This window comes from Cynara cardunculus (genome assembly GCF_001531365.2).
Source record: "Cynara cardunculus var. scolymus isolate 2C chromosome LG 11, CcrdV1, whole genome shotgun sequence".
NCBI classification, from domain to species: Eukaryota; Viridiplantae; Streptophyta; class Magnoliopsida; order Asterales; family Asteraceae; genus Cynara; species Cynara cardunculus.
This window is the reverse complement of record NC_037538.1, coordinates 5,002,651-5,021,074: the sequence shown is the minus strand read 5'-3', so window position 1 is coordinate 5,021,074 and position 18,424 is coordinate 5,002,651. Positions and strand designations below refer to the sequence as shown.

General features: G+C 37.5%; 1 protein-coding gene across 3 annotated transcripts; it reads left to right on the top strand.

Moving 5' to 3' along the window:
- The first annotated feature begins 384 nt into the window (after positions 1 to 384).
- LOC112521223 lies at positions 385 to 17,680 on the top strand. 3 transcript variants are annotated; one of them, XM_025129950.1, is made up of 29 exons: positions 385 to 485; positions 1,937 to 2,050; positions 2,953 to 3,041; positions 3,669 to 3,792; positions 4,657 to 5,319; positions 5,428 to 5,793; positions 5,904 to 6,008; positions 6,216 to 6,398; positions 6,973 to 7,114; positions 7,199 to 7,377; positions 7,491 to 7,576; positions 7,660 to 7,708; positions 7,944 to 8,010; positions 8,104 to 8,585; positions 8,685 to 8,784; positions 9,340 to 9,473; positions 9,701 to 9,768; positions 9,845 to 10,061; positions 10,205 to 10,420; positions 10,627 to 10,782; positions 10,868 to 10,921; positions 11,025 to 11,230; positions 11,332 to 11,401; positions 12,959 to 13,272; positions 13,696 to 13,846; positions 13,939 to 15,312; positions 15,406 to 16,170; positions 16,579 to 16,650; positions 17,473 to 17,680. In XM_025129950.1, exons 2-29 carry the CDS (start codon positions 1,976 to 1,978, stop codon positions 17,488 to 17,490), a joined length of 6,525 nt encoding a protein of 2,174 aa, XP_024985718.1. In that variant the 5' UTR covers positions 385 to 485; positions 1,937 to 1,975; the 3' UTR covers positions 17,491 to 17,680. The 3 variants fall into 3 exon arrangements, with proteins under 3 accessions (XP_024985718.1, XP_024985716.1, XP_024985717.1); XM_025129948.1 differs by having other exon boundaries at positions 15,403 to 16,170; XM_025129949.1 differs by lacking the exon at positions 385 to 485 and having other exon boundaries at positions 1,642 to 2,050; positions 15,403 to 16,170.
- The last annotated feature ends 744 nt before the right edge of the window (positions 17,681 to 18,424 follow it).

The window sequence follows — 18,424 nt, the reverse complement described above, 5'->3', positions numbered from 1 at the left end:
TCACGATTGGTGTATAACCGAAACAAGGTTAGCAACCACATTTGCAATGTGACGTTTTAACAACTTCTTATTAACGACGAGACGATTATAAAAGTGTAACTTATTAAAATAAAAATATATTTTATGAACATATTTTAATTAATATACGATTATGTATGTTAATTTAATAGATGTATAAAATGAAAGAATTTAAAAGAAAGAGATATACAATAAATTAATTAATTAATTATAGTAGAATAAAATGTAAATTTAAAAATAGAGGTAAGGAGGAGGGCTGGATGGGGTTGAAAAATGACGTAAGGGCCCCTATCATCAAATCGAAACCGTGTCCGAGTAAGAAAGGAAAGAGGAAAACGTCAAAAACCAAACGGAGTTAGGGCGCACCTGGGTTTTTCAATCGAGTTTGAGCGCGCCACACCCCCTCAACCCAATTTCTCGCTCCTTTTAACTTCAACGATTTTGAATCGCTCACCAAGAACTACCAGGTGCTGTTTCTTTCCTTATTCAATTCCATTGTTATTCGTCTATGTACTGTGATTGTTTTTACTGTACTTTGATGTGTTAGATTTTCCCCATTCCACCCAATCACTTTGCCCCTTGTTTTTTATTCCGAGTTAATACGGAATCATTGTTTTTGATTATTTTCAACTGAACATGGTATGATGGAATTAGTTGGTTTCTACTTGATTTGTAATGGGTTAGTTTCTTTTAACTTGAAGGATCACAATCTGAATGCAATTCCTTTCTTTGTCACCATTGAGGGTTTGTCGATATTGAATTATATCTTAGAAGGTGGGTCTGCTACTCCTTTCTTTCCGGAAAAGAATCCATGTCTATATTTGATGTCAAACCTGTTACTCTGCAAGAACAATAATCTTGCAAATTTGACATCGACATTGTCCTGTACGTTGTAGTTGTCATATTGTTTGATGTATTTAACAAGTGTTCTTAAAAACATTAGAATCCTATGTAACCTTGAAGTTGATAATATGACATCCAAAGTGGAATTGGAGTTTTTCTTCATGGAAGCGATCAATTATACTTTATTTTGTTACGTTTTCACTTCCACGTTGCATTATTTGATGGAACCTGTTTGTGGTTTATAGTAGATGAAGGCACACCTATTTAACTTACAGGATAAGACTATAAGAGTACCAACAAAATGGTTTTGTTTTGACGGTGTTGACACTATTCTTTATAAATAAGAGAATGCTTTGCTGTTTAAGACTTTACCAGGGCTATTTGCAACTTAAAAATCAATATGAACTTAAAAATCTGGAAGCTCAAGTTTCGTTTGTTGACTTTATAAGTCAAACTAGACTTTATTTATTATTTTTAATTGTGAGCATGTATTTAGCTGCATAAGCATGAATATTAATATACAATTTTAATCACTACTAGATTGACTTTTGACTGCCAAAATACACACATTTTTATACACATGTATATGGGCATAATCAAATGAGAACTTAAAAAGGTTGAAATCCGTGAGAACCATCGATCATGTGTTGTATCACATTGTGAGACAATGTATGTGAATGTACATTGTTGTTTTACAATGTGAAACAGAAAAATACTAAAAATAAGCATTAAAAATAATCCCACTGTGAAACAACACTGTATTGTCACATGCATTGTTTCAAAATGTGAAACAACATATGAGAACTGGTTCTCATGGTTCTCAACCTATTTGTGGTTCTCATTTGATTATCCCCTTACGTATGTGTATAGATATGCGACTATGCGGGTGTGTATATTTATAATTCTAATTATTATTTGAACTGCTGTATCACCTCTTTACATTGCGATACCACTATATGAAATCACAGTCCTGACCGCTGTAACACCATAGATTTTAAGAAAGCCTTCACTTAAGTTAAGACTGCTGCTGGATTCTTATGTTGCTCACATGAGTATTATGAGTGCGTACAAGCAGGAATTATTCAGCGGGAGGACCTCCATGCAGTAATATTCAATGGGCCGTCCCGAACCTTCTGTGTTGTTCGCGCAGACATTTGCTCATGCGCACCTTGATGAATATGTTGATGAGGTATGGCTGTATGGATCTTGTTATTCTAATCCTACTTATTTTTATTTAATAGGCAAGCATTCGGCTTTCTTAACTTGTTTTGATTTTGTATTCTTTGCTTTATCATAAATTTCGTTATGTAAATCATTTATTATATCATGAATGATTTAGTCTAATATGAGAATACAAATATCGTATATGAAAAATGTAGCCTCACACATCTCTTTCAAAAGCAAATAGCAAAACTATTTTGAATTGGCATATGTATTAAGAATTACTGGTTCATGATATATCAACATTGGTTTAGTTGGCAATGCCATCTAGAAGCTCCTATCAGTTCTACTCATTTCACTACCAAGAAAAAGGACATTCCCGTTATCATACTACAAACATAATGCAGTGACATTAACCAATAACAGGCTCATGATAGCATAGTGGTAGTGAACTCAAAGCTTTTTTGCTTAGTCATTTGGTGTGTTTAACAGACTCATGATAGCCGTATCTTGGGTGAGGATGGATAAATTGGTGGTGGACATTAGTTGGAAATTGCAATTTGCCATGATGTTAATGTAGTGACCAATTAAATATTAAAGGATCACAAATATTTTGGTAGGAATCATACCAATGAATCCAATTAGTATCTGCTTATTTAATCTGATCAAACTCCTTTGCTGGAACGATATATTATTTAAGGGTCAAAGGCTTTGTTTGTCAAGGTCAGTGGGACACATTATTGATCACATCTCAGTGTTAAGATTGGGATCTTAAGAGACTTCAAAGATCAATAGCTAGGATGTTGTTTCAGATTAGTACTTGAGATGAGTGTGGATGTGTTTTCCATTAGTATTTGAGATGAGTGTCAAACTTATATGTTTTTTTTTTTATTGAAAGAGAGTTGTACCAAATGTTTCAATTTTTTGCAGGTGATATTTTCTGAACCTGTTATAGTCAGCGCTTGTGAGTTCCTTGAGCAGAGCTCTTCCTCGTTGTCACCAGCAGTAACACTTATGGGGTACAATATGCAACATATGTGACTTACCTTTTTAATATTTCTCTCGTTATTCATGAACCACCTAGGCTGTGTTATGCTTCAGCTAATCCTGATGTTTAGGCAATTATATCTGTTAAAAGATATCACATTTTTCTTGATGTTAAATTTTCAAATGGAACTTTTTAGGATGAAAAAACATTACGTGAACTTTTTTCTAGGACAAAGGGAGTAAGTAATGGAGAAGTTTGTGTTTTCACCAGGGCCTAGTTTTTAAGAGGGACGTAGAACTAAAAGCTACTCTTCACTGGATCAAAGCCACCTACTTATTTGTGCCCTAATAGAATATTTACACTTGAGCCAATTTATACATCACTTCTTTTCTGTTAGTCTCTTCCAACAATCCAAAAAGAAACTTCATATTCCTGCTTATCCTGCATGCAATTGTGAAATTAGGTTCCATGAGTTGTTGCCTTGATTTACATGTATTTTTATTCCCCTCCTATGCCATTAGGAGAAGTTGATTAGTTTCAACCTTTGAATTGTAATAAATCATTCCCTTGTGAGGTGCTTTGAGATTCTTGTAAACTAGTTCTTACATTCATTTTTCTTCGCCTTTTTGCTTATGATCCCTTTTATGCTTCTGTACAGGGCCACTTCACCTCCTTCATTTGCTTTAGAGGTTTTTGTTCATTGTGAAGGGGAGACAAGGTTTAGGCGGCTATGTCAGCCTTTTCTGTATTCTCCTTCTTCTTCAAATATCTTGGAAGTTGAGGTATTCAATATAAGTTCTTTTGATGATGGAACCTAAAATATTTAGTTGGCTGATGCCTGTTGAAATGCCCTTGTTGAAATTTTGATACTCTCTGTCTTCTGTCATTCTGTGTCTTGTGTATATATGTGAATCTGTGCTGGTGCATCAACATTAGTCACGTCTTTTATCCCTGACTCTTTTTCTTTTTGGTTTTCACCCCCAAAATTAATCTTTCATATGTTCTGTTTGTGCATAGAGTCTCTCTCTCTCTCTCTCTATATATATATATATATATATATATATATATATATATCGAAACATCAGATTCTGTTTGGAGTTTTTATTTCAACTTGAGAATAATTTCAAAGTGCTTCATATGAAGAAATTACGAAACATAATGCAACCTTTATGCCCACATATTATTTGATGTTCTTGTTGGCTGTTCAGACTTTTGCTTAATAGCTACAAAGGATATTAAAGCAGAGATGACTTTCTTGAAGCAATACATACTAGCATCTGACTCTACTTCTAAATTCATGTTCATTTAGACATTATATTTATGTATACAAAGCTTAATTTGCTACATTGTTATTGCTTATCTATAATATAGCTTCTAGCATATTCATTGTCTTCAACTTGTTAATGAAGGGCCGGGCTGTATTTTTCTAAATGTTTTATATGCAAGTGTATTGAATCCATATGATGGGAACCAATAGGCTTTTGATGATCCAAAGTTGCTTCCTCATGTGCTTGTTGGTCTCTTTTATGCAGTGGATCTGGTGGCAATTTATTTCTGTTATGTTTATTGTGCTTCATGTCGTGTATATATTAAAGGAACTGGTCCATTTTCTTGAGTTCATAAGAAAAATACATTTATTATTTCAGGCACTTGTAACAAGTCATTTGGTTGTGAGGGGAAGTTACCGCAGTCTTAGCTTGGTCATATATGGAAACACTGGGGAAGATCTAGGGCAATTCAACATAGAAGTTGATCTAGACAGCTCTTTGACAAACACAGTGTCCATTGTTGAGGGCAACCTTGAAGACCTCCCTACTGCACTAAATCCTGTCAAGTCGGCCATCGAGGAACCCATTTACCCTCTGAAGTCACTGTCTCTTTTACCCATTGCATCAGATTTATCAGTTGAGATGAAGCAGGTTCTACAGCTATCTTTTAAAATATTAGAGATGCCAAATGCAGGAGATGCTTTGAATACAGTTGTTAATTCTCTTGTAACTACGGCAACCACATATTCAACTCAAAGCTTGCAATGTGCATCTGCAAGCCATGAACAACTTACAGAGGGTGGATTGGTTGATCGTGGAGAATCTTATCGTGACCTTAGTCAAGTCAGAAAAGATCTCCTTGATATATTTAGCAGCCTTCAGACTACCACAGAAAATTCATTGCCTGAAAGTTTGACAGAGAACATTTTTCTTGAGTCTGAGGGTGATTTGGTTACTTCCAAACAGTTGGTGGATACTTTAAGGCAACACTATCACACTTTGTGTAATTCAGAAAGTTTCGTACGTGCTCAGCTTCCACAGGTTATTTACTCTCTCCCCTTCTAGTTTTTCCTAATTAATGTATGCATTTCTACTCTATTCTAAGTACCTTTTAGCACTCATCCAGTAAAGTTCTGATTTGTTTCTCAGAGCAAGCTTCTCATGGCATGGCTGAGTGCTGCGCTTCTATTGTGTTCTTGTAAAGAGAGTTGCTTCAACTTTGTTAATGGTGGGGGAATGAAGCAGCTTTGTGACATCTTTTGCAAAAATGAGCATTCTAGTGCTGCTACACTAATGCTTCTTGGAGTTGTGGAGCAGGCCACTAGGAATTCTATTGGGTGTGAAGGATTCCTAGGTTGGTGGCCTCGGGAAGATGATAAGATTCCTGTTGGCATCAGTGAAGGTTACAATCAATTACTTAAGTTGGTAATGCAAAAACAGCGTCATGACATTGCTTCTCTTGCCACCTACATTCTCCATCGGATGCGTTTTTATGAAGTTGCTTCAAGATATGAGGTTTATTTATTTATCTTCTTTTATCTTTTTGCGAGATAGTGTGACATTGGACGGTTCTTGTAGATTTGTTAGCAAGCATTTGACGCCACTTAATTTGGACATGCATACAGTTTGCTGTACTACGTGTGCTGGGAGGTTTTTCTTCTGTTGGTAATGTTGTGTCCATCACTATGGACATGCTTGCAAGTGCTAAACTCCAACTCAAAAAGCTTCTTGTGAGTTTTTATGCTATTCTTTTTTCTTCTACCACTGTTTGTTGCGTCTCCTCTCTACTCCCTCCCCCCTCTACTAAAAAAACGTTTATATGGTTTCTAACTAAAGCATGCCAAATAGTGCTTATTGTTGTTACTAGTTATCCATTGTAATTAACCTTACATGGCACAGTTGTTTATTTGTTATGTTCTGACCAAATGTTGCTGCAGAAATTAATAACTTCTAGGGCACTAGTTGAAGATCCTTCTCCAGTCGCATGCACAAGCAGATCACTGATTTTTGGTGAAACGGATGGTCTTTTGTCATACAAAGCTACTAGCAGGTTGATTACTTTGTCAAATTGTCGCTTTTCAGATCAGGATATTGACTCGCACCTGCTTTTTCTTCTTAAGGTATGATGTTTGTTTCTGCTTAATTGGTGTGTACACATGTTAGATATAGTAGACGGAATGAGAAACAGTTAAGAGAGGTTCTGGGGAGAGATCACTTCGGGAGTAACCATATTCCATTTTATATGTGATTCTTTTTTCATAGTACAGTCTGGTTTTTTTAGCAGCTAATGACTTAAAAGAAAATAACAGGAAAGTTCCTGCACTTATATACTAATTGTTCAAACTAAGAACGGGGGTGAGGGATATTTCTGGTGCACGCACACAAACACAATCTTGTTCATAAGTATGTATACAGACAGACATTTGGCCCTGCTTGTTAATTTCCCACCATATAATGCCCGACTTTGCTGCAATAAATTTGGTCATATCTCTCATTGCCTTTACTTACAAGTTCAATAAAATCGATAGTTGGTTAATCATATAGCATGACAAAACTCCCTGAGAGTTTTAAAATATAAACATTCCTTTTCATTGTTATTTTTATGTTTTTATTTGGGAAGTCCTTGTTTCTGCTTTCTTGTTCGTTGCTTGTATTTCCAGACGATTGATTATTCAAATTAATCATGCCACACAGGAAAGGGGTTTTCTTCCTCTGTCTGCAGCACTTCTATCATCTTCTACACTGCGCTCTGAAGTGGGGCATGCTATGGATTTGTTTATGGATATCACATCATACATTGCATCCATAATTCTTTCACTTGTTTTTTGTCGCTCAGGTTTGTTAGATTATACCTTATGCTTACTATATCATGTTTTTTCCCCCTTAGTGCTACATTCTCATTATATTGTTGCTTGATCAGGCTTAATGTTCCTTCTGCTTGACCCTGAGCTTTCGACGACGGTAATTCTTGCTCTAAGAGGATCTGATTTGAGGATGCAAGAGTCCATTCCTCTTCGTTATGCATCTGTCTTGATATCCAAGGGCTTTTTTTGTCGTCCACGTGAAATTGGAATGGTTATGAAGACACATTTGAGGGTGGTTAGTATCGTATCCTCTTTATTTTATTTGTTCTAATGATTCTTCTTTTTCCTTAAAACTATTTTCTTGTCTTTCCCCTTTTTTGCATCTTTCCCCCTATCTTCTTCTTTCAGATGAACGTGATAGATCGTCTGATTACATCACAACAGCATTCTGAAGAACTTCTATGGGGTTTATGGGAGCTTTGCTGTCTTTCCAGGTGCGACTGGTTAATCCCTTTGCATGATATTAAACTTCCTACACGAAACATAAGTGGTTAATGCATTTCAAAATGATTTGCAGGTCTGATTGTGGGCGCCAGGCTTTGTTGGCTATAGGACATTTTCCAGAGGTGACCCCATTGTTGATGTTATAGTTGTGTAATTTCGTGAGCTTAACATCAACATGCATGTGCTTTCTTTTATTGCTTTAATAACTGCTATCCTACCTACCTTATTTTGGCATTTCCTTGGTTGAAAACTAAATATTTCTTAATGTTTCTTTTCAACTTCGTTTTTATCTTTTGAATTATGTGGTACTACAATCTTCAAGCATTCATGATGACCGCTCTTTATTTATGTTTTCAGGCTATCTCAGTTTTGATTGCTGCATTGCATTCTGTCAAAGAATTGGAACCAGTTTCTGTGAATAGCGGTAGTTCCTTTGTGGCACTTTTGGAAATACTCCTTGTACTTGTTTGCTAGTTCTTCATATTGATAGTTGCTCAACAATATTTGTCACCTGCAGGAAATTCACCACTGAATCTTGCCATCTTTCACTCTGCTGTTGAGATTTTTGAAGTCATTGTTCTTGATTCCACGGCATCATCTCTGAGCTCCTGGATTGAACATGCCAAGGAACTTCACAAGGCCTTGCATTCTTCCTCTCCTGGGTCCAACAGAAAAGATGCTCCTACTAGGCTTTTGGAATTGATAGACGGTGGTGTGGTTTATCATAAGAACGGGGCTATTGGCCTTCTGCGGTATGCTGCAGTGTTAGCTTCTGGAGGAGATGCACACATGGCAGCGACAAACATTCTAGCCTGTGATGAAATGGACGTTGATAATGTTGTTGGCGATGTTTCTGGAAGTTATGATGGAAACGTGATTGATAATCTATTAGGGAAACCTATTACTGAGTCAAGGTTTCTTGGTTTTACTCTTCGCGATTCCTCTGTGGCTCAGCTGATGACAACTTTCCGGATCTTGAACTTCATCTCAGATAATTCGGTGCATGATTGCTAATTTATTTTCTTATTTTTCTATTTTGCATAATTACACTTTTATGATACAAAAACAACCATGCTAACAAGCATTTGGTTGATGAAGGTTGTTGCCGGTGCTTTATATGATGAAGGTGCTGTAATGGTTATTCATGCAGTTGTTATCAATTGCAAGCTGATGCTTGAGAAGTCCTCAAACAACTATGGTTAGTATGGGAAATTTTGAACGTGCAATGAATTTGTATTTGAGTCATCTTTGAGAATTTTGCTAAATGACCTGATGTCATTTGGCTTTCCAAATAAAATCTTAATTTAACCGATGAAAGGGGGAGGGGAAGAAATGTGGACCTATGTGCTTGCACATGTGCAAGAAAGGCGAAGAGGCCTTTAACACAAGCCCCACTTTGGAGGATTTGCTGGTTGTTTCTTTGAGTTGCATCCTATTGGCTGCTTGGAATTTCACCTACTGTATTGGTAGGCACATTGGTTTCTTCAGGTTATATGATGTCAATTTTCACTGTGCACCAAGTCATGGATGTCAGTTAATGTAGTAAAGGAATACTTATTACTTCAATCAGCACCAAATTTAGGGTTAGAGATGGAAGTATTTTAGCTTTAGATACTTTATAATCATTTTTTCTAGTCTATAATTGAGAATCTTCTCTTTATTGAAATAGCTACTAATGTTCTGTTTCTAATGGAAAACTTTGGTCATGTTTTGTGTATAAAAAACCTACAACATGTTCTGTTGTTCCGTGCAGATTACCTTGTCGATGAGGGTACAGAATGCAATACTACTTCGGATATATTGCTTGAACGTAATCGCGAGCAGAGTGTAGTTGACCTATTAGTTCCTTGTCTATCGCTGCTGATAAATCTGTTGCACAAGTTAAAGGTATATCTACCCAATCGAATAATTTTCTCGTTCCTTGGTACTGGTATCATAGGACAGTTGTCATTTGGCTAACTGGTTTTTAGTAAACGTGCAAAAGAAGGCAATGCAACATAAGCTTCTCTTTACAGCTATTACCTGGGATAGCTGTTCAGAACTTACTGTTGTCTGTCAGCTTGAGAAAAGTTCACTGCAAACGCCGTGCTTAAGTTGTAGTTTTCTCTCTGTAGGAGGCAAAGGAGCAACACAGAAACAAAAAGCTCGTGAAGGCTCTTCTACATTTGCATCGAGAACTGAGGTAGTTTGAGATATTCAATATTTGAAAAGCAGAGATTATATTGTAGAGTGTAGTTTCTCATGTTATTCTTTTGCAGCCCCAAGTTAGCCGCCTGTGCAGTTGATTTATCTTACCCCTATCCTGATCTTGCACTTCGATTTGAAGCTGTATGCCATCTTCTTGCCTCCGCACTTGCTTGTTGGCCTGTATATGGTTGGACTCCTACTCTTTTTCATTTTCTTCTCGACAGTCTTCATGCTACTTCATTGTTGGCAATGGGTCCAAAGGAAACTTGCAGTTTGCTTTTTCTATTGGTAAGTGGCCTTCTCTTCCAGATTTACTGAGAACACTATAACTATAACCATAGTTGAAGAATCATCGTATGTTCAATTGTTAACTTCTATTTTGTATTTTGGGTAAATAAGAGTAACGTTTTCTTTGTTCATTTCACTGCTAGAACGATCTTTTACCTGATGAAGGCGCCTCACTTTGGAAGAATGGAATGCCCATGTTGAGTACCTTCCGTCAGTTGGCTGTTGGAACGCTATTAGGCCCTGAGAAGGAGAGAGAGATCAACTGGTACTTACAGGCTGGACACAAGGAGAAGCTCATTGGGCAGTTGACACCAATGCTTCACAAGATTGCGGAGATCGTTTTACATTGTGCTATTAGTGTATGTGATTTCTCCTTTGATACATTGGATCTGTCAAGTCTTTTTTCCTTTTTGCTTTTAACTCTTCCTTCACATGGGAAGTCATATATTGCACCCTTTCTTCTTTGGTTAGTGTCTGAAAGTCTTAAAAACTATACAGGCATGCCGATATTTTCTTAGTGTATTGTTTCATGAGTTTCACATGATGCTAACACCTCATTTAACAGGCATTGGTTGTTATACAAGACATGTTGCGGATTTTTATTATACGTATGGCTTGTGTACATGCTGATAGTGCTGCCATACTCTTGCGGCCCATGATACTCTGGATCGATGAATGGCTAGCGGAGTCATCTACATTAACTGATACAGATGCTTATAAAGTAATACTATTATAGCGGTTAAAATCCTTCGATCTTGTGGACTAGATCTGTGCGTTGTTTTGAGAGGTTTGATTGTTTGTTTCAGGTTTGCAGATTGCTTGATTTTCTTGCTAGCTTACTTGAGCATCCATGTGCGAAGGTTTTTATTTAATTTATGAAGTTGCTTTAAAAGTCGTCCTCATAATGAATTAGCAACATATCTTTATTTATTATTTTATGATAATGGACCATTTCTTTTACAGCCTATACTGTTGAGTGAAGGGGCTATACAGATGATATCTAAAGTGCTCAAAAGTTCTGCTGATGTCTTTAACTCAGATGCCAAGCAATTGCTGGAGAACAGGAGCTCTACCAAACTTCCTCAACTTAGTTGGTGCATCCCTGCATCTAGGTCCATTTCCCTAATATCTGAGTCTAGGACGTATTTTTCACCTTCTGGGCTTGATAGGTGAGCATCAAAGTCATTTTGTTGGAATATCTTTTTTTGGGTAATATTTTTGCCTAACTATATCAATGGAGAATAATTATTCTTTTAATATATATTGTTAGGCACAACGCAAAGATATTGACTAAGGAGGATTGTTCATTGCTTTTATTCCATCTTCTCAGGCTTATCAAGGTACATCGGCGGTCTTGTTTGTATTTTATTTCTGGGATAAAACAGGAATTGTAACATTTAAATCCCCCAAAGAAAAATAGGAGAGAACCATCTAACTATAGCTTGAACACAATAAAAGCAATAAACAATAAAAAGGAACAACTGCAAGTGAAGAATTACTCGTATAATATGTTTTGGGTGGTTGGTATTCCTCTACACCTGCTTTCTTTGGTGGTAGCATTTGATTATTCAATATTTGACCTTAGTGCTCTCATGGGAATTAGAATTCTTCTGCACTTGTTTCCTTTAAGAGGTGGTCGATCTTTGAATGTTTGGTCTTATATGGCTCATGGGAACAAGTCATAGGAAGGTCGAGACGTTAGTCTGTAGACTTAATTCTATTTGGTTTCTGATTATTGGATATCAGTTTCATCAAGGGAACAAGGTGTGGACATGCCTCCGAGTCACACTCAGTGGGAACAAAGTGGACTCTGGGAAGACCATATCGACTGTTTAATTTAGTTGTTTTTTGAATCCTTCTATTTGCCATTTGTGGGAGCACAGCTTGCCTGCACAAACGGGCAGTATTGTTGATAAGAAAGATTTCTTCCACGTGCACAAAACACACATAAACCACTGCCTGGCATGCCTGCTTTCTAGCTATTGTCTCTTCATTGTTTACTTTCATCAACGAAAGCTTTTACGATGGGCGGATTGTAAGGTCCAAACTTGGGTTCTCTTGGTGGTTGCATAACGAACTGATGAATCTGGACCATCTTTGGAGTAACATATACACATTGTTTATGCCAAATAGATCTTATGACTGCAAAAATCTATAGTGCTTGGCGCCTCATGCTCTTTAACATCAATCAGTATTTATTTTATATAATTTTCATTGTTGCTGAATTATATGTTCAGCACCTATACGTTTTTTCCTTCAATTTGCTTCATACATTTTCCAATTTACTTAACTATACTTCGCAGCTGTCTTTTTGGGAAAAATAGGCATCTTTTTCACATCAAATCATCCAGATTCATCTTAATGGAAAAGTGTGTGATCATTTACACCAGCTATATGAGTGCTCCATGAAAGCAGCATAGGAACTTCTTTTTTGGTATATGGCACCCTCCGAGTATCCCCACCACACCGGTCCCACAGCCATTGCGGGGGCGGAAAATTTCGGTATAGGAACTCTTGTTCAACCAAATTAGGTTCAGGTTACAGACCCTGCAATGGCAGAGCCTGTGCTAGGCCATCAAATTTAAGTTGTTTTTGTCTGGTTTCTATTAGGGAATCATTAGATAGCAAGTCTGACACTTTGATTCTAAGAAGTTGGGACTTCTCTTTGTTTGATTGTTATTGATTTCACATGTGTTCCAGTGAAGCTAAGATATAAGAATGAGCGTACCTTTTTTAGACTGCGTTTGGCTGCTTCATGAAGAGTTTTTTTGAATGCTGCATCAGCAATTTATTTGATGCATACTAGGATGTGCTTCTTTTTGATGTTTTTATTATATTGTTGGCAAGGTTAATTTTCATACACGACTTTCATCTTTTGAACCCTTCTCAATTTACAGGTTCTACCTGTTGGAAGAGAGTTAGTTGCTTGTCTTCTGGCCTTCAAAGATTTAGGTTCCTCGTCTGAAGGTCGAAGTGGCTTGCTCTCTGTTTTCTTGCATGTTCAATCATCGTATGGTGAAGAATCTGAACCTGAGAGCAGACAAGTAATTGATGGGAAGTTTGATCTTCTTGAATTGAACAATAATCCTCTGTTATTCTGCTGGAGAACCTTATTGAACTATATTGAAATGGAGGATGTTCCATCAGTATCTGCCATTGAGGCTGTTGAGGCACTTTCATCAGGAGCTTTAAGCTTTTGCATGGATAAGAGGTCAGTTATCTTTCAAAACATGCAACTTAAATGGTACTTACTATTCATCAGAGAAATTCAATACTGCATTTTGACTTCATTTTATGCAACCTATAATTGGTTAAACCAACGATCAAACTGAAGAAATCTTATGCCAAGTTAAGTAGATAGGATTATCTTCCTCTTGTGGAGATGCACCTAAGCTGTTACCTATCTTTTATGCAACATGGGTCAGCTGAAATACATATAGTTTGTCAAAATATATCTAGAATATGAGATATATATTGTTTCTTGACCCTTTTATGACAATTCATCTCCATCTTAGAGAGAGCTATACCATTTGATTCTTTCCTCCTCTGTTTTTGTTAGTTAAGCATGGATCATCATCTTTTCAAGTAAATGTTTTATTCTCAATATGTTTACAATATGTCTCTCCTTTTGCAGCTTGAACCTAAAGATGGTTGATGCAGTGAAATACCTCTTTGGAATTCCTTGTGGTGTAAGTGGTGCAGATAACTCATCTGAGGATAACATCAAGTACATGCTTAAGTTGACATCCTTGCTGAACAATGACGAACATGCAACTTCGCGTCAGGTCTGTATATTTTATCGTCTTCTCATTTTTCTCATCAGCAAGAACAAAGATTGGTTCAGATGATAGAAAATTGCATGATTATCGTTATACAGGTTAAAGAACATGCAAACTCGCTGTTGCTTTTGCTTCAAAGGCCAAGTGAATCAGATGACGTTGTTTCTAGTATTTTTCAGTCATTGTCAAGTGAACTTCAAGGCCCTTCAAAGATACAAAAGATTTCAAATTTTAGCATTGACAGGGTTGAACATTACAATTTAGACAGCTATGCGGATAAGTTTATGTGGGAGTGCCCTGAAAATTTGCGAGATAGGTTCTCTCAGACTGGTCAATCTCTTAGAAGGAAACTTACCCCACTGGAAGCGGGGGCAAGCAGGCGCCCCAGGGTAGATAACTCCCCTGCTGAGAATATGAGCCAAAGTGCATTTTCTCGGGGTTCTGGACAGTTTGCTGCTCCTTCGGGCCCTACTCGTAGGGACACCTTTAGGCTCCGGAAACCCAACACTAGCAGGCCTCCTTCTATGCATGTCGATGACTATGTTGCTAGAGAGAGAAATGTTGATGGTACTACTAGTTCTAATGTAATTGCAGTTCCACGTATAGGCTCTAGTAGTGGGAGACCACCTTCTATTCATGTCGATGAATTTATGGCTCGAGAAAGGGAGCGGCAGAATCCTGCAGGAATGGCGGGCAGTATGCAAGTGAAAAACGCACCTCCTGAAAATGACCCAGATGCAGAAAAGATGAATAAATCTACGCAGTTGAGACCGGATCTGGATGACGATCTCCAGGGACTCAATATAGTCTTCGGTGGTGAAGAGTCAGAATCTGATGACGGACTGCCGTTTCCTCAGCCAGATGATAATTTACAGCAACCTGCATCTGTCATTGATGAGCAAAATTCTCCTCATTCGATTGTTGAAGAAACTGAAAGCGATGTCAATGAAAGCAGTCACCTTTCTCATTTGGGTACACCTTTGGCATCAAATTTTGATGAAAGTAATCAGAGCGATTTTTCATCGCGGATATCGGTGTCACGTCCAGAAAAGTCTTTAACTCGTGAACCAAGTATTTCTTCAGAGAAAAAGTATTTTGAGCCTGAGGATTCAAGAAACGGTCAGATGACCTCCGGTGCGTTAAGCTCTGCTAAAATGGAGAAATCTTCTGGCTTTTCATCTTCAGCTAACATTAAGAACTCTAAATCATCGACACAAGGTTTAGCTGATAGCAGGATGCCTCCTATTTTGTGTTCTAATACCAGTCTTGGCCAAGCTGGCAATGCATCTTTATCTGCTGCTTCTAAAGAATTTTATGAGCAAAAATTCCCGTTGACCCAACCTCCTCTTCCTCCAATGCCCCCACCACCTACCATCTCACCCGTACATCCTAAAACTCTGGATTCAAATCAGTCGACTCATTTCCAGAACTCCATGCGTGATGTGCAGCCCCCACTGCCCCCTGGCTTTCATGTAAGGAAGATCAAACGGTTCTATCATATCTTGTTCATAACTATAATTTACACGAAATCTTTCATTTGATAACTTATTATATGTTATTAGCAGGTTCACTCTGAATATGCAAGGGCGTCCCTCCCTTCTTCTGGTGGGTCTGTGAGGCCTCAACCTCCTCTTCCTCCTACCCCACCTCCTTATACCGCAGCAGCTTCTTTATCATCTTTACGAACATCTACACCTCCATCGTCAGCATATAGTCAGTCAAATATTGGATCTTCTGATTTGATGCAGGGTTTTGCCCCTTCAAACATGACAAATCTTTCTGGATCTGGAGCACTTCTTACTTCTTATCCTCCACCTCCATTGATGCCTCCGATGCTTTTTAACAGGCCTGGGATTCCTTTTAACCTTTATGGAACTAATCCACCCTCAAATCAGGGAGAAAACCATTCTAATCTTTCACAAAGTTTTCCCATTGCTTTATCTTCCATACAGCCTCTTACTCAGTTGCAGCCATTGCAGCCTCCCCAACTCCCTCGGCCACCCCAGCCACCGCAGCATCTTAGGCCACCGATTCCGGCTTCAACACAGTCGGAGCAAGGCATGCCTTCTTCTGTTCAGATGCAAGTACAGCAATTGCAGATGGTTCAACCAGCTCTAGGTTCTCCGGCTCATGTATATTATCAAACAATGCAACAAGAGAACTTTCCACATACTCAGCAACAGCAACAGCAACAGCAACAACAGCAACATCGATTGGATCCCCAACCACAAGTCCAGCATCAACAAGGGAGTAGTAGTAGTAACCATCAACAGCAAGATGCTAGTGCATTGTCACTACAGCACGTTTTCAGTTCCCCCGAGGCTATTCAGGTATTCTTTTTATTCAAACACCTCTAATATTATTTAATCTTTTTCGTTTTAAACAACCCTTTAACATAATTTAATTACAAATTGATTGTCTTTTTGAACCATCATACCTGCTTTTTCGCTACAAGCAACCCATCTGTTCTTTCAAAAAATATTGAGAAAACTCAGTTTTTGGAAGAAGAAGCAATTTGTACAAATAATATTAAGTAGAAATGTATAATATCATTTTGCATTTGCATTTGCATGTACATTTCCATTGTTTGTCCAACAACCCTCATTCTTGCAAGAATGAGGTTAATTTCCAAAAGAGCCAAATCTGATGGTTATCACTCTTATCCATATGCAACATTTCTTTACCCGTCTCTCTCTCTCTTTCATCTCTTTTTAATGGAACATGTGCCTTATTTGTAGGATCTATTAGGTGATCGGGACAAACTCGTCCAGCTTCTGGAGCAGCACCCAAAGTTGATGCAAATGCTGCAGGTTTCATATCTTCCTTAACTCTCTTAGCAAAAGTTGTTTATATTTTGGGATTTGCTTCAATTTTTGCAAAAGAATGGGGGACTTCTTAGAAGGGACATGCACAATAGAATTCATAGGGGTGCCAAAATATGATACCAAAGGCACATCCCTATTCCCTAAGTTGGACGAGTAAAAAATAAGTCAAATAAGCAAAATATCCCTCCATAACCACAAAATTCCAAGACAATTTGATATCAAAAAGTAATTTGATAAAAAAACACCAGGGGCGAACCCGCATGGATAGATAGGGTGGCACGGGCGACCCCTTCATGGTTCCGTGGTAAGGGAGAAAAATTACGTTTCTGAAGGGTGCCATCGTAATGTTTTGTTGGGTGCCACCATATAGTTTTTGAAACTGAAATGTTAACACAAGACTTTAATGGCTAAGATGGCATAAATGCTCCTGCTTTTGTACAAAAGACCAGTTTCGAGTCCCATAGTTGTCAAATTTGTTGTTTTATCTTAAATTTTGGTGTTCTTATGTTTTAAAAGTATATGTAACCCGAACTTTAGCATGGGTCTTTTCTATGTAAGGACAAGGAACCAACCTCAGATCTATACTAATATCATGAGAAAAAAATTTAGATATTTTTTATTAGTCAAAATATGCCACCACTTAAAAAAAAATTCTAGGTCTGCCTCCGGTAACACGAGTATAAATTGCTTTTGATGTAATCTTTTTCCTACTATCGATTGTATTGAATTTGTTAATCAAAAATTTCGATTCGAAAACTTTTGACAGCAGAAGTAATTGACTTGTGCTGTTATTTGTGTAATATGCAGGACAAACTGCATGGTTGACATCTCAAAGAGAAGTGGTTGGAGGTACTTGGGTTTTTATGTTAAATTTTGTTTTTCACCAGGAACTGAATCAAAACATTAGGAAGCATGAGTTGTGTTCTTTTGAGCATCAGCTGATGTATACATTCCTGTACTATTTATTGTTGTACATTATTCTTATTATTTTGGCATGAAACTGTAATTAACGGCTTATCCATCCATATTTCGTTATTCTGTTAGTTTCTTCACAATAAAATTTACTTGTTTCCGGCCCTCGGACGTGTAGCTAAGTGGACAAAAGGATGGAGCGACTTTATTCAAATACACAACAGGTTCAAGTTCGAATCTTGCTGGAGACGGGCTTGAACCTATTTGCTAGCCTCAATCGTTGAGTCAGCTCTGAAATGCCTCCTCACATATGGTTCTTAAGGGGTGGGTTCTGTTAGGGCCGGTCGGGGTTTGCTAGTAATATAACCTTTTTGTCAGATAATATAGTTATTTCTGCATTGGATATGAAAAAGGAACTAGTGCTGGTCTTGCTTTGTTACAAAACATTCCCATGCACATTATTAGTGAATATATATGATTACTAAGTTTTGCTTAGGTGTTAGTAAGAATTGATAGGAATTTGATGGAATTGGAATGATAAAATTTCTTTGATCAGATTCCTCGATGATGTTTGGTTTGTGGAATGAATTGATTGGGTTCAACAAAATTTCACAGTTGAGAGATTTGATCATTCTTTGTGTAATATCCCAGTCTAACTGCACCAGGTATTGTTCGCTTTATCTATACACCTGGACTTAGTTTTAAAATGCGTTTGATAGAGAAGGTATCAAGTCCTTACAAGACAACCTTTGTTTCCTTCTCCAATCAATGTGAGATTTTATACCTTGGCATATGTGAAAGATTTGAATTCCACTGTATGTGTTGTTTCCTAGAAGTATCTGCATAT

What these genes read in the sequence shown, in the direction of transcription:
- LOC112521223 (XM_025129948.1), top strand. Translation starts at nt 1,976, where the DNA reads ATGGGCCGTCCCGAACCTTCTGTGTTGTTCGCGCAGACATTTGCTCAT. An exon ending in GAAGTCCTCAAACAACTATG is followed by an intron (nt 8,785 to 9,339) that starts GTTAGTATGGGA and finishes TGTTCCGTGCAG; the next exon opens with ATTACCTTGTCGATGAGGGT. An exon ending in GTTCCCCCGAGGCTATTCAG is followed by an intron (nt 16,171 to 16,578) that starts GTATTCTTTTTA and finishes CCTTATTTGTAG; the next exon opens with GATCTATTAGGTGATCGGGA.